The sequence below is a fragment of the Dendrobates tinctorius genome, unplaced genomic scaffold, assembly GCF_039654945.1.
Source record: "Dendrobates tinctorius isolate UK_male_01 unplaced genomic scaffold, ASM3965494v1 ptg000236l, whole genome shotgun sequence".
In the NCBI taxonomy this organism is placed as follows: domain Eukaryota; kingdom Metazoa; phylum Chordata; class Amphibia; order Anura; family Dendrobatidae; genus Dendrobates; species Dendrobates tinctorius.
In genome coordinates this window covers 1,204,484-1,230,096 of record NW_027361903.1, presented here as the reverse complement: position 1 = coordinate 1,230,096, position 25,613 = coordinate 1,204,484, and the positions used below count along the sequence as shown (strand labels likewise).

The window sequence follows — 25,613 nt, the reverse complement described above, 5'->3', positions numbered from 1 at the left end:
GCGCCCGAATCCACGCTAACTGTAGTCGGGTGGAGGGACCAGGTCGCAGTAGGGGACGGCCCCAGACTAGTGGAGAGAATGCAGGACTCGGCTAGAAAACCGGAGGCTAAAGTATCTTTATGTGTGAGAGCCAAATACACACACATTCGCTGAAAAGGAAAAGGAATAGGGTCAAGGGGGACCAGGAGATCATTGCATTATAGGATCCGAGGCTGCTGGCTTATAACACTGTGTGAGAGGCGCAGGGCAGGAGAGGCGGGAGCCAGCTCAGAGAGACGACCAGAGAAGGAACATACAAAGGGGGTTCTGGCAAAGTGTACCCCAAATTACTCGAGAGCTGTCTGGACCACCGATCCAGAGGACACAGCACCTTGGCTGGTGATTGTAACTTGAAAGACCATGAGTGAAACTGTGAAGACTGCACCCTGCTGTGTCCTCAGATTTATTTACTACGTCATCTGCCCTGCACAACAATCATTACCATCATCTACTATCTCATATTTGTCCTGGGGCCTAGCTCTACCCGTGGAGAGCTGTAATATCTGTGCTGTGTCACCAACCTCCCCAGTGGATCTGAAATGCAGCATCGTCCATCGACCACAGGTGGCGTCACATTAATTCCACTATAAACTTTCCCATCTTTATTCTCCAAAATCATCTTGATTTCCATTGCACGCCCAGGGCCACGGACCGGGTCACTGCTGCTGTGACATCCCCTAAAGAACCGACCGGCCCGGACCGAGTACCCCACGGCCCTAGCATGTGTTGCAGTGAGATATAGTAAGACACCCAGGGCAATGGTCTCCACCAGAACCCGTTCATTTGTGACAACTCGTGGATCCTGAAGATGGAAAAGAAAGTGACAGAAAGGAGCCATCAGGAGTAACAGAAAGGAGCCATCACGAGTAAAAAAAAGAGTCATCATGAGTAAAAAAAAAGAAGTCATCATGAGTAAAAGAAAAGAGCCATCATGCGTAACTGAAAGGAGCCATCATGAGTAAAAGAGAGGAGCCATCATGAGTAAAAGAAAAGAGACAACAAGAGTAAAAGAAAGGAGCCATAATGCGTAACAGTAAGGAGCCATCATAAGTAAAAGAAAGAAGTCATCATGAGTAACAGAAAGGAGCCATAATGAGTAACAGAAAGTAGCCATCATGAGTAACAGAAAGGAGCCATCATGAGTAACAGAAAGGAGCCTTAATGAGTAAAAGAAAGGAGCCATCATGAGTAAAAGAAAGGAGCCATCATGAGTAACAGAAATGAGCCATCATGAGTAACAGAAAGGAGCCATCATGAGTAACAGAAAGGAGCCATCATGAGTAAAAGAAAGGCACCATCATGAGTAACAGAAAGGAGCCATCATGAGTAAAAGAAAGGAGCCATCATGAGTAACAGAAAGGAGCCATAATGAGTAACAGAAAGGAGCCATCATGAGTAACAGAAAGGAGCCATCATGAGTAAATGAAAGGAGCCATCATAAGTAAAAGAAAGGAGCCATCATGAGTAAAAGAAAGTAGCCATCATGAGTAACAGAAAGGAGCCATCATGAGTAACAGAAAGTAGCCATCATGAGTAACAGAAAGGAGACATCATGAGTAACAAAAAGGAGTCATCATGAGTAACAGAAAGAAGCCATCATGAATAAAAGAAAGAAGCCATCATGAGTAACAGAAAGGAGCCTTAATGAGTAAAAGAAAGGAGCCATCATGAGTAAAAGAAAGGAGCCATAATGGGTAAAAGAAAGGAGCCATCATGTGTAACAGAAAGGAACCTATAATGAGTAAAAGAAAGGAGCCATCATGAGTAAAAGAAAGGAGCCATCATGAGTAACAGAAAGGAACCTATAATGAGTAAAAGAAAGGAGACATCATGAGTAAAAGAAAGGAGTCATCGTGAGTAACAGAAAGGAGTCATCATGAGTAACAGAAAGGAGCCATCATGAGTAACAGAAAGGAGCCATCATGAGTAAAAGAAAGGAGCCATCATCAGAAACAGAAAGAAGCCATCATAAATAAAAGAAAGAAGCCATCATGAGTACCAGAAATAAGCCATCATGAGTAACAGAAAGGAGCCATCATAAGTAAAAGAAAGCAGCCATCATGAGTAACAGAAAGGAGCCATCATGAGTAACAGAAAGGAGTCATCATGAGTAAAAGAAAGGAGCCATCATGAGTAAAAGAAAGGAACCAATAATTAGTAAAAGAAAGGAGCCATCATGAGTAACAGAAAAGAGTCATCATGAGTAACAGAAAGAAGCCATCATGAGTAACAGAAAGGAGCCATCATGAGTAACAGAAAAGAGTCATCATGAGTAACAGAAAGGAGCCATCATGAGTAAAAGAAAGGAGCCATCATGAGTAACAGAAAGGAACCTAAAATGAGTAAAAGAAAGGAGCCATCATGAGTAACAGAAAGGAGCCATCATGAGTAAAAGAAAGAAGCCATCATGAATGAAAGAAGCCATCATGAGTAACAAAGGAGTCATGAGTAACAGAAAGGAGTTATCATGAGTAACAGAAAGAAGCGATCATGAGTAACAGAAAGTAGCCATCATGAGTAAAAGAAAGGAGCCATAATGGGTAAAAGAAAGGAGCCATCTTGTGTAACAGAAAGTAACCTATAATGAGTAAAAGAAAGGAGACATCATGAGTAACAGAAAGAAGCCATCATAAATAAAAGAAAGAAGCCATCATGAGTACCAGAAAGAAGCCATCATGAGTACCAGAAATAAGCCATCATGAGTAACAGAAAGGAGCAATCATGAGTAAAAGAAAGGAGCCATCATGAGTAACAGAAAGGAACCTATAATGAGTAAAAGAAAGGAGCCATCATGAGTAACAGAAAGGAGCCATCATGAGTAACAGAAAGGAGCCACCTTGAGTAACAGAAAGGAGCCATCATGAGTAACAGAAAGGAGTCATCATGAGTAACAGAAAGGAGTCATCATGAGTAACAGAAAGGAGCTATCATGAGTAAAAGAAAGAAGCCATCATGAATAAAAGAAAGAAGCCATCTTGAGTAACAGAAAGGAGTCATCATGAGTAACAGAAAGAAGCCATCATGAATAAAAGAAAGAAGCCATCATGAGTAACAGAAAGGAGCCTTAATGAGTAAAAGAAAGGAGCCATCATGAGTAAAAGAAAGGAGTCATCATGAGTAACAGAAAGAAGCCATCATGAGTAAAAGAAAGGAGCCATCATGAGTAAAAGAAAGGAACCAATAATGAGTAAAAGAAAGGAGCCATTATGAGTAACAGAAAAGAGTCATCATGAGTAACAGAAAGAAGCCATCATGAGTAAAAGAAAGGAGCCATCATGAGTAACAGAAAAGAGTCATCATGAGTAACAGAAAGGAGCCATCATGAGTAAAAGAAAGGAACCTAAAATGAGTAAAAGAAAGGAGCCATCATGAGTAACAGAAAGGAGTCATCATGAGTAACAGAAAGGAGCCATCATGAGTAAAAGAAAGAAGCCATCATGAATAAAAGAAAGAAGCCATCTTGAGTAACAGAAAGGAGTCATCATGAGTAACAGAAAGAAGCCATCATGAATAAAAGAAAGAAGCCATCATGAGTAACAGAAAGGAGCCTTAATGAGTAAAAGAAAGGAGCCATCATGAGTAAAAGAAAGGAGTCATCATGAGTAACAGAAAGAAGCCATCATGAGTAAAAGAAAGGAGCCATCATGAGTAAAAGAAAGGAACCAATAATGAGTAAAAGAAAGGAGCCATCATGAGTAACAGAAAAGAGTCATCATGAGTAACAGAAAGAAGCCATCATGAGTAAAAGAAAGGAGCCATCATGAGTAACAGAAAAGAGTCATCATGAGTAACAGAAAGGAGCCATCATGAGTAAAAGAAAGGAGCCATCATGAGTAAAAGAAAGGAACCTAAAATGAGTAAAAGAAAGGAGCCATCATGAGTAACAGAAAGGAGTCATCATGAGTAACAGAAAGGAGCCATCATGAGTAAAAGAAAGAAGCCATCATGAGTAACAGAAAGGAGCCTTAATGAGTAAAAGAAAGGAGCCATCATGAGTAAAAGAAAGGAACCATCATGAGTAACAGAAAGGAGCCATCATGAGCAACAGAAAGGAGTTATCATGAGTAACAGAAAGGAGCCATCATGAGTAACAGAAAGTAGCCATCATGAGTAAAAGAAAGGAGCCATAATGGGTAAAAGAAAGGAGTCATCTTGTGTAACAGAAAGTAACCTATAATGAGTAAAAGAAAGGAGACATCATGAGTAACAGAAAGAAGCCATCATAAATAAAAGAAAGAAGCCATCATGAGTACCAGAAAGAAGCCATCATGAGTACCAGAAATAAGCCATCATGAGTAACAGAAAGGAGCAATCATGAGTAAAAGAAAGGAGCCATCATGAGTAACAGAAAGGATCCTATAATGAGTAAAAGAAAGGAGCCATCATGAGTAACAGAAAGGAGCCATCATGAGTAACAGAAAGGAGCCACCTTGAGTAACAGAAAGGAGCCATCATGAGTAACAGAAAGGAGTCATCATGAGTAACAGAAAGGAGTCATCATGAGTAACAGAAAGGAGCTATCATGAATAAAAGAAAGAAGCCATCATGAGTAACAGAAAGGAACCTATAATGAGTAAAAGAAAGGAGCCATCATGAATAAAAGAAAGAAGCCATCTTGAGTAACAGAAAGGAGTCATCATGAGTAACAGAAAGAAGCCATCATGAATAAAAGAAAGAAGCCATCATGAGTAACAGAAAGGAACCTATAATGAGTAAAAGAAAGGAGCCATCATGAATAAAAGAAAGAAGCCTTAATGAGTAAAAGAAAGGAGCCATCATGAGTAAAAGAAAGGAGCCATCATGAGTAACAGAAAGGAGCCATCATGAGTAACAGAAAGGAGTTATCATGAGTAACAGAAAGGAGCCATCATGAGTAACAGAAAGTAGCCATCATGAATAAAAGAAAGGAGCCATAATGGGTAAAAGAAAGGAGCCATCTTGTGTAACAGAAAGTAACCTATAATGAGTAAAAGAAAGGAGACATCATGAGTAACAGAAAGAAGCCATCATAAATAAAAGAAAGAAGCCATCATGAGTACCAGAAAGAAGCCATCATGAGTACCAGAAATAAGCCATCATGAGTAACAGAAAGGAGCAATCATGAGTAAAAGAAAGGAGCCATCATGAGTAACAGAAAGGAACCTATGATGAGTAAAAGAAAGGAGCCATCATGAGTAACAGAAAGGAGCCATCATGAGTAACAGAAAGGAGTCATCATGAGTAACAGAAAGAAGCCATCATGAATAAAAGAAAGAAGCCATCATGAGTAACAGAAAGGAGCCTTAATGAGTAAAAGAAAGGAGCCATCATGAGTAAAAGAAAGGAGTCATCATGAGTAACAGAAAGAAGCCATCATGAGTAAAAGAAAGGAGCCATCATGAGTAAAAGAAAGGAACCAATAATGAGTAAAAGAAAGGAGCCATCATGAGTAACAGAAAAGAGTCATCATGAGTAACAGAAAGAAGCCATCATGAGTAAAAGAAAGGAGCCATCATGAGTAACAGAAAAGAGTCATCATGAGTAACAGAAAGGAGCCATCATGAGTAAAAGAAAGGAGCCATCATGAGTAAAAGAAAGGAACCTAAAATGAGTAAAAGAAAGGAGCCATCATGAGTAACAGAAAGAAGTCATCATGAGTAACAGAAAGGAGCCATCATGAGTAAAAGAAAGAAGCCATCATGAATAAAAGAAAGAAGCCATCTTGAGTAACAGAAAGGAGTCATCATGAGTAACAGAAAGAAGCCATCATGAATAAAAGAAAGAAGCCATCATGAATAAAAGAAAGAAGCCATCATGAGTAACAGAAAGGAGCCTTAATGAGTAAAAGAAAGGAGCCATCATGAGTAAAAGAAAGGAGTCATCATGAGTAACAGAAAGAAGCCATCATGAGTAAAAGAAAGGAGCCATCATGAGTAAAAGAAAGGAACCAATAATGAGTAAAAGAAAGGAGCCATCATGAGTAACAGAAAAGAGTCATCATGAGTAACAGAAAGGAGCCATCATGAGTAAAAGAAAGGAACCTAAAATGAGTAAAAGAAAGGAGCCATCATGAGTAACAGAAAGGAGTCATCATGAGTAACAGAAAGGAGCCATCATGAGTAAAAGAAAGAAGCCATCATGAATAAAAGAAAGAAGCCATCATGAGTAACAGAAAGGAGTCATCATGAGTAACAGAAAGAAGCCATCATGAATAAAAGAAAGAAGCCATCATGAGTAACAGAAAGGAGCCTTAATGAGTAAAAGAAAGGAGCCATCATGAGTAAAAGAAAGGAGCCATCATGAGTAACAGAAAGGAGCCATCATGAGGACCAGAATGAGTAATCATGAGTAACAGAAAGGAGCCATCATGAGTAACAGAAAGTAGCCATCATGAGTAAAAGAAAGGAGCCATAATGGGTAAAAGAAAGGAGCCATCATGTGTAACAGAAAGGAACCTATAATGAGTAAAAGAAAGGAGACATCATGAGTAACAGAAAGAAGCCATCATAAATAAAAGAAAGAAGCCATCAAGAGTACCAGAAATAAGCCATCATGAGTAACAGAAAGGAGCCATCATAAGTAAAAGAAAGCAGCCATCATGAGTAACAGAAAGGAGCCATCATGAGTAACAGAAAGGAGTCATCATGAGTAACAGAAAGGAGCCATCATGAGTAACAGAAAGGAGCCATCATGAGTAACAGAAAGGAGTCATCATGAGTAAAAGAAAGGAGCCATCATGAGTAACAGAAAAGAGTCATCATGAGTAACAGAAAGAAGCCATCATGAGTAAAAGAAAGGAACCATCATGAGTAAAAGAAAGGAACCTAAAATGAGTAAAAGAAAGGAGCCATCATGAGTAACAGAAAGGAGTCATCATGAGTAAAAGAAAGGAGCAATCATGAGTAAAAGAAAGGAGCCATCATGAGTAAAAGAAAGGAACCAATAATGAGTAAAAGAAAGGAGCCATCATGAGTAACAGAAAAGAGTCATCATGAGTAACAGAAAGAAGCCATCTTGAGTAAAAGAAAGGAGCCATCATGAGTAACAGAAAAGAGTCATCATGAGTAACAGAAAGGAGCCATCATGAGTAAAAGAAAGGAACCTAATATGAGTAAAAGAACGGAGCCATCATGAGTAACAGAAAGGAGCCATCATGAGTAACAGAAAGGAGCCATCATGAGTAAAAGAAAGGAGCCATCATGAGTCACAGAAAGGAGCCATCATGAGTAACAGAAAGGAGTCATCATGAGTAAAAGAAAGGAGCCATCATGAGTAACAGAAAGGAGCCATCCTGAGTAAAAGAAAGGAGCCATCATGAGTAAAAGAAAGGAGCCATCATGAGTCACAGAAAGGAGCCATCATGAGTAACGGAAAGGAGTCATCATGAGTAAAAGAAAGGAGCCATCATGAGTAAAAGAAAGGAACCTATAATGAGTAAAAGAAAGGGGCCTTCTTGAGTAAAAGAAAGGAGCCATCATGAGTAAAAGAAAGGAGTCATGACGAGTAAAAGAAAGGAACCTATAATGAGTAAAAGAAAGGAGCCATCATGAGTAACAGAAAGGAGCCATCATGAGTAAAAGAAAAGAGCCATCATGAGTAAGAGAAAGGAGCCATCATGAGTAACAGAAAGGAGCCATCATGAGTAACATAAAGGAGCCATGATAAGTAACAGAATGGAGCCATCATGAGTAACAGAAAGGAGCCTTCATGAGTAACATAAAGGAGCCATCATGAGTAACATAAAGGAGCCATGATAAGTAACAGAAAGGAGCCATCATGAGTAACAGAAAGGAGCCATCATGAGTAACAGAAAGGAGCTATCATGAGTAAAAGAAAGGAGCCATCATGAGTAAAAGAAAGGAGCCATCATAAGTAGCAGAAAGGAGCCATGATGAGTAAAAGAAAGGAGCCATTATGAGTAAAATAAAGGAGCCATCATGTGTAACAGAAAGGAGCCATCATGTGTAACAGAAAGGAGCCATCATGAGTAACAGAAAGGAGCAATCATGAGTACCATAAAGAAGCCATAATGAGTAAAAGAAAGTAGCCATCATGAGTAAAAGAAAGGAGCCATCATGTGTAACAGAAAGGAGCCATCATGTGTAACAGAAAGGAGCCATCATGAGTAACAGAAAGGAGCCATGATGAAAAACTGTGTATTATAGAATCCTGTGAGCACAAGTTCCTCATGCAAACCGTGTAGGGAAAGACTCAGTAAACCATGGGTCTATGTGGACTCACAACGTAAGAGGTTGTAGACAATACTCCCTCCCTAATCCTCGTTTCAATGCCCTCCAGGCCCATTACCTTCAATGGATTTAGGATTTTGAGACCAAAAATTTACCTCCAGGTAAGATTCAGATGATCTCCCCTGCTCATCCAGACGTCACTGACTACCGGCCAGTCCACCCAACACGTTCCACCAGTATATCCACATTACTGATAATCCCGGATATCAAGTATAGATCCCGCACCCACAGAGGTGATACATTGTGTCCAGGAGCACAGGTGCGTATATAATGCCAGGATCTACACAGAAGCCATCACTCCCATCATCCACAACCCGCCAGAAGCTCACAGTCTAATGTAAGTGTACGACTACTCCCATCATCTCTCTGGCATTGTGAAGTCTTCTATGTGACACCCTGTTCTCTATTATATGACTGTGTATGAGCGACTTAACCCAGTGACTGGGGTCTGAAGGGCTGGGGTCCAGGGGGCTAGAGTCTCGGTAGCTCTTGTCTCTGTGGCTAGGACTTCGGGAGCTGGGGTCCCAGAGGCTGGGGTTTCAGGGGCTGGAATGGGGCTGGGTTGGAGCTAGGGTCCCAGTGTCTGGGGTCTCGGGGGCTGAGGTCTCAGGGGTAGGGTGCCAGGGAGGGTTGATGCTGGGGTCTCTGGGGCTGAGGTCTCAGGGGCTGGTATCTCTGTGGCTAGGGTCCTGGGAGCTGGGGTCCCGCAGGCTGGAGCCTCGGAAGCTGGGTGGTTGGGGGCTAGGGTCCCAGGGGCTGGAGTCCCGGAGGCTGGGATTTTGGGGGCTGGGGTCCTGGAGGCTAGGTTCTCAGGGACTGGTATCTCGATGGCTAGGATTCCAAGAGCTTTGGTCTCAGGGGATGGAGTCTCAGGGGTTGGGGTATCAGGGTCTGGGGTCTCAGGGGCTGAGGTGTTGGGGGCTGGAGTCTTGGAGTCTGGAGTCCCGGGGGCTGGGGTCTCAGGGGCTAGAGTCTCTGGAGCTGAGGTCTTGGGGGCTGTGGTCTCTGGGGCTGGAGTCCCAGGGGCTGGGATCTCGGGGGCTGGGGTCTCTGGGGCTGAAGTCCCAGGGGATGAGGTCTTAGGGGCTAAGGTCTTGGGGGCTGGGGTCTCTGGGGCTGGAGTCCTGGGTGCTGGGGTCTCAGGGGCTAGAGTCTCTGGAGCTGAGGTCTTGGGGGCTGTGGTCTCTGGGGCTGGAGTCCCAGGGGCAGGGATCTCGGGGGCTGGGGTCTCTGGGGCTGAAGTCCCAGGGGATGAGGTTTTAGGGGCTGATGTCTTGGGGGCTGGGGTCTCTGGGGCTGGAATCCTGGGCGGTGGTGTTCCATGGGCTGAGGTCTCTGGGGCTGGAGTCCCGGGGGCTTTGGTCTCAGGGGTTGGGGTATCTGTGGCTGGAGTCCTGGGGTTTCAGGGGCTGGAGTCTTTGGGACTAAGGTCTTGGGGGCTGTGGTCTCTGGAGCTGGAATCCTGGGCAGTGGGGTTCCAGGGGCTGGGGTCTCTGCGACTGGAGTCCTGGGGGATGGTGTTTCAAGGGCTGGGGTCCTGGGGGGTGAGGTCACGGGAGCTGGGGTCTCTAGGGCTGGAGTCCTTGGGGCTGGGGTCTCTTGGGCTGGGGTCTCAGGGGGGGTGGGGTCCTGGGGTCACTGGGGCTGGAGTCTCAGGGGCTGTGGTCCTGGGGGGTGGGGTCTTGGGGGATGTGGCCACAGGGGCTGGGGTCTCAGGGGCTGTGGTCCTGGGGGGTGGGGTCTCAAGGGCTGGGGTCTCAGGGTCTATGGTCCTGGGGGGTGGGACCACGAGGGATGGCGTCTCAAGGGCAAGGGTCTCAGGGGCTGTGGTCCTGGGGGGTGGGGTCCCAGGGGATGGGGTTTCAGGGGCTGTGGTCCTGGGGGGTGGGGTCCCGGGAGCTGGGGTCTCAGGAGCTGGATTCCTGGGGGGTGGGGTCCCGGGCGATGGGGTTTCAGGTGCTGTGTTCCTGGGGGATGGGGTCCCGGGGTCGGGTTGGGGCTGGATTGTGCTTATGGACACATGGATTATCCAGTTCCTTAATGAGTGACCCATGACACACGTTCCCGGGCTCCTCCTTGCTGAGGGTATATAAGGGGACTCCCCAGTGCCCTGCCCTTACTCAGATGCCAGGTGAGGCATATTACACCTGCTGAGGTATCAGCGCTCTCTCATTAACCCTTGATTATCCAGGTTTGTGAGCTTATCTGTATCTGCTGCACTGGGTAATCACCTTGTACGTTCTGTAGATGCAGCAGGGCTGGGCATTAACCATGTGTCGTCCCTTCCCCAGCAGCTGATAACAGAGAGTCGTAGCAGTGCAGCATTCGGATACAATGTTCCTTTGTTACATTCGTTATGGATTTCTTTCTATTTTATGTTCCACGTCTTCTTCTTGCAGATAATGGCCGGCATTGTTCCTGTGGTTGCTGCACTCTCGGTTCTTACATGTGAGTAATCATAGATACTGTGATGACTGCACAACTTGGCACTTAGAAGTCATCTTCTGAGGGGGTTCTCTGGCCAAAGAGGGGGTCTTCTGGAGAGGCTTCACCACCCTTATATTCGGGTCTCAGGACTCCGCTCACTTTTGTATCAATCTTGATATATTACATGATAATATGAAAAAAAAAAATAATGATCCCTGGCAGATTCTCCTCTTTCACCTCCTATTTATTCTCCTTCTTCCTCTTCTCCTGCATCTTCCCCTTTCTCTTTCTTATTTTCAGTCTTTGTCACTCTCGTCTTCATCTCTTAAGATTCTCCTCTTTTATAATCCTCTTCTCCTTCTCCACGTTCCTCCCCTTCCTTTTCTTCTTCTTTTCTCCATTTCTTTCTTTCTTTCTCACCTTTTCCTCTTCCTCGCTTGTGTTTATCTTCTGTATGTTCTTTCTTTCTTCCATTTTTCTTCCTCTTTTTGATTTTCCTCTTCCTTTCTATATTTCTTTATCTCCTTTATTATATCCCTCTTTATTTTCTTCTCATTCCTTTTTTCTTCATTTGTTTATCTTCTTCTACTTGTTTGTGATCCTCATTCTTCTCACTTCATTCCTCTTCCTCCTCTCCTTTCCCCTCCTTTTTTATCGTTTTCCTTTTCCTCTCCTCTCATTCTCCATCTTCTTCCTGTTTCTTTCCTTTATCTTCCACTCTTGTATCTTCCTCTTCTCCTACATTTCTTTTCTTTATCTCCTTGATTCTGCCATTCTTTATTTTCCTCTAATCCTTTTTGCTAATTTACTCCTTCTCCTCCTTCTTTCATCCCCTCCTTCTCTTCCTGTACGTACACCAGTTGTCTCTTCAGAATAACGCACACATGAAGAATAGCACTATTCCTGGCCGTTATATGACCTGTATCCTCACAGGCTCTCAACACTACAAGCCTCAGCAGTTTGTCCTCGTGCGGTTGGCATCATTTTTCCTCCAGATTTTAGCAGTTTTTCACAGGGAATGATGAGATCACAAGGCGAGATGAGAAGTGGCTCATAAGAGGAGAAAGAAGCAGATTTCTCTGATAAGATATATTACAACATTTCTCGTGCTCTTTTACTAATAGTTTCAAAGATAAATGTAGTTACTATTTTGGCTTTTTGTTTTCTTTCCTGTTTTGTTTTCCACTCTCCTTTATCACTCGACATTCTTCATGGGCCTTGTCATCTCCTCATCTGTATATGGACTTTTTTCAAAGAGTTCTGTCATCTCTTTTTTACTTCCTTTTTCCACCCATATCTTTCTTTTCTGTACGTTCTCCTTCAATCTTCTCTTCTTTTCCCTGTGATAAAACACTCCGGGATCGGCTTTGCTGGGGTCAAAGGTCACGTGCGTTCCGCATGAAACTCAGGCGCAGAGCTGGGATTCGGGTGTAACTGACCCTGGGTCAGGTTTATTAATAGTGAAAGCAATGCAAAAGGAAATAAAACATAAAACAAATCCTTGCCTGTCCAGCACTAACTAAACAATGGACAACCTAACTACCAACTGGCGGGCTTCTCCCGTCCAGCCAAACCACAGTTGCAGTGGGCACTGCTTCCACTCACGTGTGTCTCTCACACAGACAGGCTCTCTGTGTTCCCAGGCTGAGACCCTCACACAACCACCTTGCATCCTTTTATATCCACCTCCCATTATCCATTAGTAAGCAGGTGCGATACTGACCAGACTAGGCCACATAGGAAAGGAATCTGGGCGAGATATACCTGCCCTCATCCACTATTCCCACATGATTCTCACATATCCCCCCCCTCTGCTCAGACCACTCCGGTCGAGCAATGACACCCGCCAAACAGTGCACTCGGGACAGGGCATCTGCATTTCCCATCTGTACCCCTGGGCGGTGCTCCACCGTAAAAGTGTAGGCCTGCAGGGTAAGGAACCACCGGGTCACCCGCCTATTCCATTCCTTGTTCAAGTGCATCCACTTGAGAGGGGCATGGTCAGTGATCAGCCTGAACTTTCGGCCCACCAGGTAATATTTGAGGGCCTCTAGAGCCCACTTAATGGCGAGGCACTCTTTTTCCACGACTGCATACCTTTGCTCGTGTTTATTCAGCTTCCTGCTGAGATAGAGGACTGGGTGTTCCACTCCGTCCCTCACTTGTGACAGTACGGCCCCGATACCGGTATCAGAGGCATCCGTTTGTACCACAAACTCGCTGCAGAAGTCCGGAGTCACCAGTACGGGCTGAGAGCAAAGTACCCGTTTTAGGCCATGGAAGGCTTCTTCAGCCGCTAAACTCCATTTAATCATGACGGAGTCTTTCCCTTTGGTAAGATCCATCAGGGGGGTAGCGATGGCTGCAAAATTGGGTATGAACCGGCGATAATAGCCGGCGATCCCCAGGAAGGCTTGCACCTGCTTCTTGTTGACAGGTTGTGGCCAGTCCTGAACCGCCTGAATCTTATCAACCTGGGTTTTAACAACACCCCTCCCAATTACATACCCCAAATACCGGGCTTCTTCTAGCCCGACGTGACATTTCTTGGGGTTCGCGGTTAGACCTGCCTCCCACAGGTCGTCAATCACAGCTTGTACTTTCTGGAGATGAGTCTCCCAGTCCAAGCTGTAAATGACAATGTCGTCCAAATAGGCCGAAGCGTACTGCCTATGTGGCCTCAGGACTCGATCCATCAGTCTCTGGAAGGTCGCCGGTGCTCCGTGCAGTCCAAACGGCATATACACATACTGAAATAGACCTTCCGGCGTAGCAAATGCCGTCTTTTCTCTGGCAGCCTCCGCCAGAGGGATCTGCCAATACCCCTTTGTTAGGTCTAGGGTCGTAATATATCGGGCTTTACCTAACCGATCTATTAACTCGTCGACCCGGGGCATAGGGTAGGCATCAAATTTTGAGACCGCATTCAGTTTCCTGAAGTCATTTCAGAACCGGATTGTGCCGTCCGGTTTAGGAATTAACACAATCGGGCTGGACCAAGCACTGTGAGATTCCTCAATGACATCTAACTCTAACATTGCCTTCACTTCTCGGGAAACGGCTTCACGGCGCGCTTCCGGAATTCTGTAGGGTTTCACGTGAACAGTGACACCAGGTTCCGTTACGATGTCATGTTTCATTAGCGTAGTCTGCCCGGGTTTTTCTGAGAAAAACTTTTGGTTGTGAAGTAAAAACTGCCTGACCTCAGTCTTTTGCCGCTCCAAGATAGTCTCTGCAACCCGTACCTCCGGGACGGTATGTGAGCAGACGGGACGGACCAGCTCCGCTGACAAGGCAGACCGATCTTTCCAGGGTTTTTGGCCTCCGGGTAACGAGTGGCATAATCCAAGATGACCAGGATATGTTGGTGTCCACGTGCAGACCATGGAAGGGGCCCAACTAAATCCATCCCAATCCTCTCAAACGGGACTTCAATAATAGGTAGGGGTACCAAAGGGCTACAGAACCGGGGCTTAGGTGCAGAGGCTTGGCAGTCAGGACAAGACTCACAATATACACGAATATCGTGATGCATGCCTGGCCAAACAAAACAGTGTAATATCCTTTCGGTGGTTTTCTGGACTCCCAGGTGACCTCCCATCACATGTCCGTGGGCCAGGTCCAGCACCTGCCGCCGGTAGGGTTTTGGCACGACTAATAGTTGCACCGTATCTTCCCCCTTTTTCTCTATCTGATAGAGTAAATCATTCTCCAGAACCATGTAAGGATATGCCAGCCTAGAGCCAGGTTCTACGGGTACCCCATTTATCACTTTTACATTTGTCCTAGCCTGAGAAAGGGTAGGATCCTTTATTTGCTTGCTTTGGAAGTCATCTTTCTGAACTTCTAAATCCGGCAAACGGGGAGGTGGATGGCTGTCGGCCTCCTCCTCTTCCCCGGTCTCCTCCGTATCACCCGCCATGACTGAAAACGGGAACTGCAGGTCATTTCCCGCAGACTCTTCCCCAGAGTCTTCCGGGGAGACCTCTTCCAGGGGTTCGGGACCCACACGCGCCCTGGGAGAAGAATCATGTACACTATTACCCTGGGGTATCAACTGATTCTCCCACAATTGCCAGAAGTGGGGAAAATCCCGGCCCAGGATAACATCATGCAATAACGCCGGGACGAGTCCCACTTTATGTTGCACAGACCCATAGGAAGTAGTAATGCATATGACCGTGGTGAGGTACGAACAGGTGTCTCCATGCACACACGTTACAGAAAATTTGTCTGATGGTCCAGTCGGGGCTGACACCAGACTGGCCTTCACCAGAGTCACCACACTTCCCGAGTCTAACAATGCCACCACCTTTTTGCCATCAACAGTTAAATCACACAAGTGTTTTTCCACATCCTTTTGACCGGCATTCACACTCACTACCCGTGCAACCATAGACATGCGGTTTTTAGAATCTGTGAGGTCGCACTGCATGGGTTCAGTAGTGACCGGACAGTTCGCAGCAATATGTCCCATCTCTTGGCAGCGGAAACACCTAACGGGCCCCTTGCTTAGACCATAGTTCGTTACTCTCGGCCTCGCAGTGCGGGCAGTCCCGTTTTCCTCCCCCACTGTCTTAGGGATTTTTCCATCTCACCTACTCCCTGGAACAGTCTTACCGGTTCCACGTGGAGATGATGAAGAACGAGGTGGGGTAGCGTAGTCTCGGAGTCCTTCCGCCACGGAGTAACGTTCAACCAGATCCACCAGTTGATCTGCCGTCGTAGGATTTCCATGGCTTACCCACTTCCTCAGGGCTGGCGGTAGAACTCTCAGGTACTTGTCCATGACGACTCTCTGAATTATCTCTGGCGCTGTCAACACCTCGGGTTGTAGCCACTTCTTCGTCACGTGGATCAGGTCGAACATCTGTGACCGCGGTGGTTTATCCGGCTGATAAGTCCATTGTTGCACTCTCTGTGCACGGACAGCGGTCGTCACTCCCAGCCGGGCCAAGATCTCGGCTTTCAATTTGTCAAAGTCCTGCGCAGCTTCAGGCTCTAAGTCATAATAAGCCTTTTGGGCCTCACCGGAAAGAAACGGGGCAATCAGGCCGGCCCATTGTGCCTTCGGCCATTTCTCTCGCACCGCCGTCCGTTCAAACGTGGTCAGGTATGCCTCGACGTCATCTTCGGTCGTCATCTTCTGCCAGTACCGACTCACGTGAATCACTCTCGACTCGGCTTCCAGGTTAACCTCATGTAGGCTTGCCAGGCGCTGCGCCACCTGCTGGAGAAGCGAACGATCGGTAGCTGTCATGTCCACCAACTCCTTCAGCTGGGCCATCATCACCCGATTAGCTTCTTGCTGGACGGCGGTGGATTCTCACATCCCCTTAAGATGGAAAATGGACTTTCTCCAGTACTTTCTGCCTTCTCTTTCTTACTTTACCCTTTTTAATTCTCTACCTTACTCTGCTGTTTATTTTCTTTCCTTTTACCCTTTCCCTGATCTAGATGTGGACTTTCTCCAGAACCTTCTGTCTTCTGTACCTTCACTTTCTTTGATTCCCCTGTATATACCTCTTCTACATCTTCTCTTCCTTCTTTCCTTCCTTTTACCCTTCTCATGATCTAGATGTGGACTTTCTCCAGAACCTTCTGTCTTCTGTACCTTCACTTTCTTTGATTCCCCTGTATATACCTCTTCTACATCTTCTCTTCCTTCTTTCCTTCCTTTTACCCTTCTCATGATCTAGATGTGGACTTTCTCCAGAACCTTTTGTTTTCTCTTCTTTCACTTTCCTTGTTTCCCCTCTATCTTCCTCTTCTACATCTTCTCTTTCTTTTCTCCTTCATTTTACTCTTCTCCTGATCTACATGTGGACTTTCTCCAGAACCTTCTTGTCACGATGTGATGGGCCCTGCATGATGCGACCCGATGATCGGTCGGTCACCAAACAACAAGACAAAACAGGGGGACACCGGGGACACAATTACAACAGTGGGCCCTGCAATAGGGAATGGGGAAAGGGACACCTCCTGCACTCTCCTGAGGATGTGTCCTGGACTATCCTGACGTCCCTATACAGGTTCTTTCAAACCATTGCCGACCAGGATACATTGTCCCTCACTTGCCCTCCACCTATCCCTCACTAGGGAATTGGCTAGTGCGGACAATGGTCCCACTTCTGCCCTAATACAACACCAAGGAATATAACAGACAGGGAAAAACAAACAACACTTAGCTCTCTCTGCTGTCATGTAGTAACACCAGCGGCCACCGGGGGAAAAAACTGACATTAACCCCCGATGGCCTGAAAGGAAAAAAGCTTATATCAGAGAAGCCCAAACTGACACAGATCCAAAAATGGATCGTGACATGTTGTGAGTTCATTTTCCCCTTCTTTACTGAGGCCCGAGGAACTCCCTCTTCTGGTAAAGAAAGGTAGTGAGCCTGATTGTCAAACACCTGAGGCTGATGATTGTGACTGGCTGAGTGGAGTTACGGACTGGATATAATTCTGCCGACGCCCTTCTGCCCTGCGGGTGATTTCTCTGTGGGATCCTTGGAGACCAGTCTGAATTCCTGCTCCTCCAAAGCTAAGTTTGCTGCTCGGCCTTTTGCTTTTGTGCTTTGACTTTGTTTTTGCTTTGTTTTTCTGGATTTCTGCCATTCCCTGCTGGGGTGTGCTGAATTCATTTAGCTCTGTCTTCTGAAAATACCTGAGGTCTGATTCAGTTTTTGAAGCCTAGCTGCTTCAGGGCCTTTTTCATATCAGCTGGTTGGCTTATGTTTTTGATAGGGTTTTGGCAGATTGCAGACAGCAGCCTTCCTGTCCTTTCCTATCTAGGTAGTTTTGTGGCCCCGTCTTTGCTCAGTCTATCTTTCTGTCTGTGTTAGTATTTTCATCTTGCTTCACCGTCATTATATGTTGGGGGCTACCTATTGCTTTGGGGTCTGCTCTGGGGCAGTTTAGATTTCCCCTTTCCTTCTTTAGGCCTATGTATTTCTCCGGCTGTGATCGAGGGGTCTAGGGCATCGTAGGAACCCCCCACGGCTACTGCTAGTTGTGTTGATAGGTTCAGGGGTCTGCAATCTGATAGTTGCCAACTTCTCTGGTTTTCTGGACGTAGCTTGTATTTCTGCTTTTGCCTCCTACGGTGACTCATTCATAGCAGAATCACCTGCCATACCGCAGATTCTAGGGTACTCAATAGCAGGAAAGAATTGTAGTTAAAAAAAAAAAAAAAAAAAGTGTGTATATTTTTTCCTCTATATCTCTGAGGCCGTAGGGGGAATTTTTTTTTCTCTCAATGGAGATAAAGCAATTGTCTGATCGTGTGGAGCAGCTCGCTGCGGAAGTGTGGGGAATTTCCGCCTACCTTGCTCATTCACATGCTGCTGAACCAAAGATTCCTACACCTGATGTATTTTTTGGGGATCGGTCTAAATTTTTGAATTTCAAAAATAATTGTAAATTATTTTTTGCCTTGAAGCCTAACTCGTCAGGGAGCTCCGCGCAGCAGGTTAAAATTGTCATCTCTTTGCTGCGTGGCGATCCCCAGGATTGGGCATTTTCTTTGAAACCAGATGATCCTATTGCAAGAAACAGACTTGATAAACGAGGAGGGGGTGTTGCATTGTATGTTAGAAACGCATATATCTGCACAGAGATTGAAGCTTCAGAGACTGGGAGTTCTGTGGAAACTGTTTGGGTAAGAATACAAGGACAGAACAATGGAAAGGACACCATTGTAGGCATTTACTACAGGCCGCCTGTGCAAGCTGAAGATATGGATGAACTCTTTATGCATCAAATGGCCAAGTTCTCCAAAAAATATGACATAGTTGTCATGGGAGATTTCAACTATCCAGACATTTTTTGGGAATCTCTCTCAGGCAAAACTAACAGGTCAAGGAAATTCTTATCCTCTCTTGCTGACAACTTTATCTTCCAAAAGGTAGGGGAGAAAACAAGGGGAACTGCTACCTTGGATCTAATCCTTATAAACAGGGAGGAAATGGTTGAGGAGGTAAAAGTGGCTGGAACCCTAGGAGATAGCGACCATGCTATTTTAGAATTTTGGATAACTAGAGGCGGAAGACCTGTGAAGACTCAGACGTCAAGGTTAGATTTCAGAAAGGCAGATTTTAAGGGATTCAGAAAGATAATTGGAGGGATCCAATGGCTGGATATCCTTAAAGACAAAAATGTCCAGGAAGGATGGGAAATCTTGAAAAATGAAATTCTCAAAGCACAGTTGTTAACAATTCCGAAAAGAGGGAAGAATAGGAAGCATTTAAGGAAACCAGGATGGGTGAACACAGAACTTAAGCACATGCTAAAAAGGAAGAAAAAATGTTTATAAAATGGAAAGAGGGAGGCATATCTAAAGAAGAATATAATGCTGTCTGCAGAATCTGCAGGGCACAAATCAGATTAGCTAAAGCTGAAAATGAATTGAGGCTTGCAAGAGATGTCAAAAGCAATAATAAAGGATTTTGGGGATATGTCAAAAGTAAAAGAAAAGTCAAAGATGCTATAGGATTTTTACAGGATGAAAATGATGAAATGGTAAGACAGGATGTTGAGAAGGCTGAACTTTTAAATTCCTATTTTGCATCTGTTTTCTCTCAGAAAGGAAATGTAACACCAACTGTTATTCACTGTCCTATTAAGGGAATAGAAGAATCCAGGATATCTATAAACAGAAAGATAGTGAGGAAACACTTAGCTAACCTAAATGAATTCAAGTCTCCAGGTCCAGATGAATTACACCCCAGAGTACTGAAGGAGATAGCAGAAGAAATTTCTGAACCACTCTCCATAATCTTTGAAAATTCTTGGAGAACAGGAGAAGTGCCAGAAGACTGGAGAAGAGCAAATGTTGTTCCTATCTTCAAAAAGGGGAAGAAGGTGGACCCAGGCAACTATAGGCCAGTGAGTCTGACTTCTATACCAGGAAAGATCTTTGAACAAATTATTAAACAACATGTAAGTCAATACCTGGATAAGAATGAAGTGATCAAACAGAGTCAGCATGGGTTTGTAACTAATAAGTCATGTCAGACTAACTTAATTTCCTTCTATGACGGTATCACTGATTGGGTGGATCAAGGAAATGCTGTAGATATAGTATATCTTGACTTCAGCAAAGCATTTGACAAAGTCTCTCATACAATCCTTATTGAAAAAATGACTAAGTATGGAATGGACAAGGCAACTGTTAGGTGGATTCATAGCTGGCTTAGTGATCGGACCCAAAGAGTGGTCGTAAATGGCTGCACATCCAGTTGGAAGAATGTCTCAAGTGGGGTACCACAGGGCTCTGTCCTGGGCCCTGTATTGTTCAACATCTTTATCAACGATTTAGATGAAGGAATTGAGGGTAAACTGATTAAATTTGCTGATGACACAAAGCTAGGAGGGATAGCTAATACTAGAGAAGAGAGAGAGAGGATTCAAAAAGATTTAAATAAACTGGAGAAGTGGGCAGTAACTAACAGAATGGTTTTTAACAGGGAGAAATGCAAAGTACTACATCTGGGCAATAAAAATGAAAAAAGCATATATAGAATGGGAGGAATAGGGCTAAGTGACAGCACATGTGAAAAAGACTTGGGTATACTAATAGATCACAGACTGAATATGAGTCAACAGTGTGATGCAGCAGCAAAAAAGGCAAATGCAGTTCTAGGATGTATTAACAGAAGCATACAGTCTAGATCACGTGAAGTCATTATTTCCCTCTACTCCTCTTTGGTCAGACCTCATCTGGAATATTGTGTCCAGTTTTGGGCACCACATTTTAAAAAAGACATCAACAAACTGGAGCAAGTTCAGAAAAGAGCAACCAGAATGGTGACCGGTCTGCAAACCCTGTCTTATGAGGAAAGGTTGCAGGATTTGGGAATGTTTAGTTTGCAAAAGAGAAGACTGAGAGGAGACTTAATTGCTGTCTACAAATATCTAAAGGGCTGTCACATTGTAGAAGGATCAACTTTATTCTCATTTGCACAAGGAAAGACTAGAAGCAATGGGATGAAACTGAATGGGAGGAGACACAGATTAGATATTAGAAAAAACTTTTTGACAGTTAGAGTGATCAATGAATGGAACAGGCTGCCACGAGAAGTGGTGAGTTCTCCTTCAATGGAAGTCTTCAAACAGAGGCTGGACAGACATCTGACTGGGATGATTTAGCGAATCCTGCTTTGAGCAGGGGGTTGGACCAGATGGCCCAGGAGGTCCCTTCCAACTCTACGATTCTATGATTCTATGATTCTATTCTGACTAATGTGAATGCATTCTTTCAAGCTTTGGGGTTGCTGTATGATGAACCTAATGCCATTGATCAGGCAGAAAAGACCCTGCTGGCATTGAGCCAGGGTCGAGATTCTGCAGAATTGTACTGTCAAAAATTCCGAAAGTGGGCAGCACTTACTACCTGGAATGATAATGCCTTGGCTGCTCTCTTTCGGAAGGGGTTGTCAGAAGCCGTAAAAGATACTATGGTGGGATTTCCTGTTCCCTCTGGTCTTGACGATTCTATGTCATTAGCCATTCAGGTTGATCGGCGTTTGCGCGAACGCAAAGCTGCACGAGAGGTGTTGCCACCTGTTGGACAAAGGTCTGAACCTTTGCAATGTGATAGAGTTTTTTCCATAGAGCAGCGTCAGGAGTTCAGAAGGCGTAATAAGTTGTGTTTTTTCTGTGGAGATGCCTCGCATATTATTTCTGTCTGTCCCAGACGGGAGAAACGCTTTGCACACACGTTTTCTGTTGGGGGTGTTCAACCTAAGTTTCTTCTGGCTATTACTCTGATCTGCTCCCTGTCCACATTTTCCGCCAAGGCGTTTGTGGATTCGGGAGCAGCCCTAAACCTAATGGACTTGGATTTTGCTAAACGTTGTGGATTTCCGATGACATCTCTGCAGACGCCTATCCCTTTGAGGGGAATTGATGCTACTCCTTTGGCTAAAAATAAACCCCAGTTTTGGACCCAGGTGGTAATGCGGGTCGCCCCAGACCATCAAGAAAATTGCAGATTTCTGGTGTTGCATAATCTGCATGATACTGTTGTTCTGGGGTTTCCCTGGTTACAGATTCATAATCCAGTTTTGGATTGGAAATCTGTGTCTGTGGTGAGTTGGGGTTGTCGGTGTGCCTTTAGTGAGGCTCCGGTGTTTTCCACCTCTCCTCAGTCGCATGATGTTCCTGATTATTTGGCGGACTTTTATGATGTATTTAGTGAGAATGAGTCTGCGTCTCTGCCTCCTCATAGGAGTTATGACTGTGCAATTGAACTGAGCCCAAGGGTCGGCTCTTCAATTTATCTGTACCCGAGCACGAGGCTATGCGATCCTATATTAAGGAGGCGTTGGAGAAGGGTCATATTAGACCATCCTCGTCACCCTTGGGTGCCGGTTTTTTTTTTGTAGCCAAAAAGGATGGATCATTAAGACCTTGTATTGATTATCGTGCCCTCAACAAAATTACTGTTAAATATCAGTATCCGTTACCCCTGATTTCTGATCTATTCTCCAGAGTTAAAGGTGCTTGCTGGTTTACCAAGCTTGACCTCAGGGGGGCGTATAATCTTATTCGCATTAAGCATGGGGATGAATGGAAGACGGCGTTTAATACTCCGGAGGGACATTTTGAGTACCTGGTGATGCCTTTTGGGCTCACTAATGCCCCTTCTGTCTTCCAGTGCTTCATGAACGATATTTTCCGAGATTTTGTCGATAAATTTTTAATTATCTATCTGGATGATATTTTGATCTTCTCCAAGGATTGGGATTCTCATGTGGAACATATTCGGACTGTGTTCCGGATCTTGAGGGAGAATTCCCTGTATGTCAAGGGATCTAAATGCCTTTTTGGAGTACAGAGGATTTCTTTTTTGGGATTTATTTTGTCCCCGTCAACTATTGAAATGGACCCGGCCAAGGTACAGGCCATTCACGATTGGGTTCAGCCCACTTCTTTGAAGGCCCTCCAGAAGTTTTTGGGTTTTGCTAATTTTTATCGGAAATTTATAGCAAAATTTTCTAGTATTGCCAAGCCATTGACTGATTTGACTAAAAAGGGTGCTGATGTGTTAAATTGGTCTCCGGAGGCTGTTTCTTCCTTTCAGGAGTTGAAGCGAAGATTCACCTCCACCCCGGTTTTGCGGCAACCTGATGTCTCACTTCCATTCCAGGTAGAGGTGTATGCTTCTGAGATTGGTGCAGGAGCTGTTTTGTCCCAAAAGGATCCTGTAACATCTAAAATGAATCCCTGTGCTTTCTTTTCCCGAAAGTTCTCTCCATCTGAACGTAACTATGATGTGGGGAATAGGGAACTGTTGGCCATGAAATGGGCATTTGAGGAGTGGAGACATTGGTTGGAGGGAGCTAAGCATCAAGTCGTGGTCCTCACTGACCACAAGAATTTGATTTACCTAGAGTCGGCTAAGCGCTTGAACCCTAGACAGGCTAGGTGGACCTTGTTTTTTACACGTTTTGATTTTGTGGTTTCTTTTCTTCCTGGAACAAAGAATGTCAAGGCAGACGCCCTCTCTAGGAGCTTCCTTGCTGATTCTTCTGTGGTGACCAAGCCTGCTACCATCTTAGGCGAAGGGGTAGTTCTTTCTGCCATCTCGCCTGATTTGAGACGTGCTCTGGAAGAGTTCCAGGAGGACAAACCTGAGCGTTGTCCCAGTGGAAAGTTGTAAGTTCCTGACCAGTGGAAGAAGAGAGTGATGTCTGAAGTTCATTGCTCTGCTTTGGCTGGTCATCCAGGTATTTTTGGTACTAGAGATCTGGTGAGTCGGTTTTTTTGGTGGCCCTCCTTGTCTCGTGATGTCAGGAATTTTGTGCAGTCCTGTGGGACGTGCTCCCGGTCTAAATCGTGTTCTCGCTCTAGTGGGTTGTTGATGCCTTTGCCTGTCCCCAAGAGGCCATGGACCCATATTTCAATGGATTTCATCTCTGATATGCCTGTCTCTCAGAGGATGACTGTTATTTGGGTGATTTGTGATAGGTTCTCTAAGATGGTTCATCTTGTACCACTCCCTAAGTTGCCGTCTTTCTCTGAGTTGGTGCCCCTGTTTTTACAACAGGTGGTTCGTTTGCACGGGATTGCTGAGAACATTGTATCTGACAGAGGAGTGCAGTTTGTGTCTAGATTTTGGAGAACTTTCTGTTCCAGGCTGGGAATTCAGTTGTCCTTCTCCTCTGCTTTTCACCCTCTGACCAATGGGCAGACAGAGAGAACAAACCAGACCTTGGAGTCATATTTGAGATGTTTTATTTCTGCTGATCAGGATGATTGGGTTTCATTTTTGCCCTTGGCCGAATTTGCTTTGAATAATAGAGCTAGTTCTGCCACTTTGATGTCACCTTTTTTTTGTAACTTTGGGTTTCATCCTCGATTTTCTTCAGAGCAGGTGGAGCCCTCTGCCTGCCCAGGTGTTGACACTGTGGTGGAGAGAATGCACCAGATCTGGGACCAAGTGGTGGATAAGTTATTTCTCTCCCAGGAGAAGGCCCAGCGGTTTTCCAACCGACATAGGACCATTGGTCCCCAGTTTAAGGTTGGTGATATGGTGTGGTTATCATCAAAAAATATTGCTATGAAGGTGGCTTCTCCTAAGTTTAAGCCTAGATTTATTGGACCTTACAAGATTGTGGAGATTATTAATCCGGTCTCTTTTCGTTTGGCTCTTCCTGTCACATTTAAAATCCATAATGTGTTCCATAAATCTTTGTTGAAGAGGTTTGTTGAACCTGTTGTTCCGGGGGTGGCACCTCCAGACCCTGTATTGGTTGAAGGTAACATGGAGTATGAGGTAGAGAAAGTACTGGATTCCCGTCTGGCTAGACGGAGACTCCAGTATTTGGTTAAGTGGAAGGGTTATGATCAGGAGGATAATTCCTAGGTCTCCGCCTCTGATATTCATGCCAAACGATTGGTGCGTGACTTTCATCGGGCTCACCCTGATCGCCCTGGTGGCATAGTTGAGGGTTCGGTGACCCCTCCTCAAGGGGGAGGTACTGTTGTGAGTTCATTTTCCCCTTCTTTACTGAGGCCTGAGGAACTCCCTCTTCTGGTAAAGAAAGGTAGTGAGCCTGATTGTCAAACACCTGAGGCTGATGATTGTGACTGGCTGAGTGGAGTTACGGACTGGATATAATGCTGCCGACGCCCTTCTGCCCTGCGGGTGATTTCTCTGTGGGATCCTTGGAGACCAGTCTGAATTCCTGCTCCTCCAAAGCGAAGTTTGCTGCTCGGCCTTTTGCTTTTGTGCTTTGACTTTGTTTTTGCTTTGTTTTTCTGGATTTCTGCCATTCCCTGCTGGGGTGTGCTGAATTCCTTTAGCTCTGTCTTCTGAAAATACCTGAGTGCTGATTCAGTTGTTGAAGCCTAGCTGCTTCAGGGTCTTTTTCATATCAGCTGGTTGGCTTATGTCTTTGATAGGGTTTTGGCAGATTGCAGACAGCAGCCTTCCTGTCCTTTCCTATCTAGGTAGTTTTGTGGCCCCGTCTTTGCTCAGTCTATCTTCCTGTCTGTGTTAGTATTTTCATCTTGCTTCACCATCATTATATGTTGGGGGCTGCCTATTGCTTTGGGGTCTGCTCTGGGGCAGTTTAGATTTCCCCTTTCTTTCTTTAGGCCTATGTATTTCTCCGGCTGTGATCGAGGGCTCTAGGGCATCGTAGGAACCCCCCACGGCTACTGCTAGTTGTGTTGATAGGTTCAGGGGTCTGCAATCTGATAGTTGCCAACTTCTCTGGTTTTCTGGACGTAGCTTGTATTTCTGCTTTTGCCTCCTACGGTGACTCATTCATAACAGTGACACTTCTGTTTTCTCTTCCTTCCATTCCTTCTTTCTTTTCTTCCATCACTTTCCTGGTTCCCCTTGTATCTTCCTCTTCTATACCTTCTCTTCCTCATTTCCATCCTTTTACCCTTTCCATGATCTGGACTT

The 25,613-nt window shown here is 45.0% G+C and overlaps 1 protein-coding gene and 1 pseudogene across 1 annotated transcript; one reads left to right on the top strand and one right to left on the bottom strand.

Moving 5' to 3' along the window:
* Window positions 1-10,396: 10,396 nt before the first annotated feature.
* Window positions 10,397-25,613, top strand: part of LOC141060369 (pancreatic lipase-related protein 2-like) — a 92,729-nt pseudogene continuing 77,512 nt past the window's right edge.
* On the bottom strand, window positions 15,288-17,878 carry LOC141060368 (SCAN domain-containing protein 3-like). The gene has a single exon (XM_073556574.1). It carries the CDS (start codon window positions 15,982-15,984, stop codon window positions 15,289-15,291), a length of 696 nt encoding a protein of 231 aa, XP_073412675.1. The 5' UTR covers window positions 15,985-17,878; the 3' UTR covers window position 15,288.

Bases quoted from the DNA above. Each gene is read 5' to 3' on its own strand.
- LOC141060368 (XM_073556574.1), bottom strand. From the start codon at position 15,984: ATGATGGCCCAGCTGAAGGAGTTGGTGGACATGACAGCTACCGATCGT.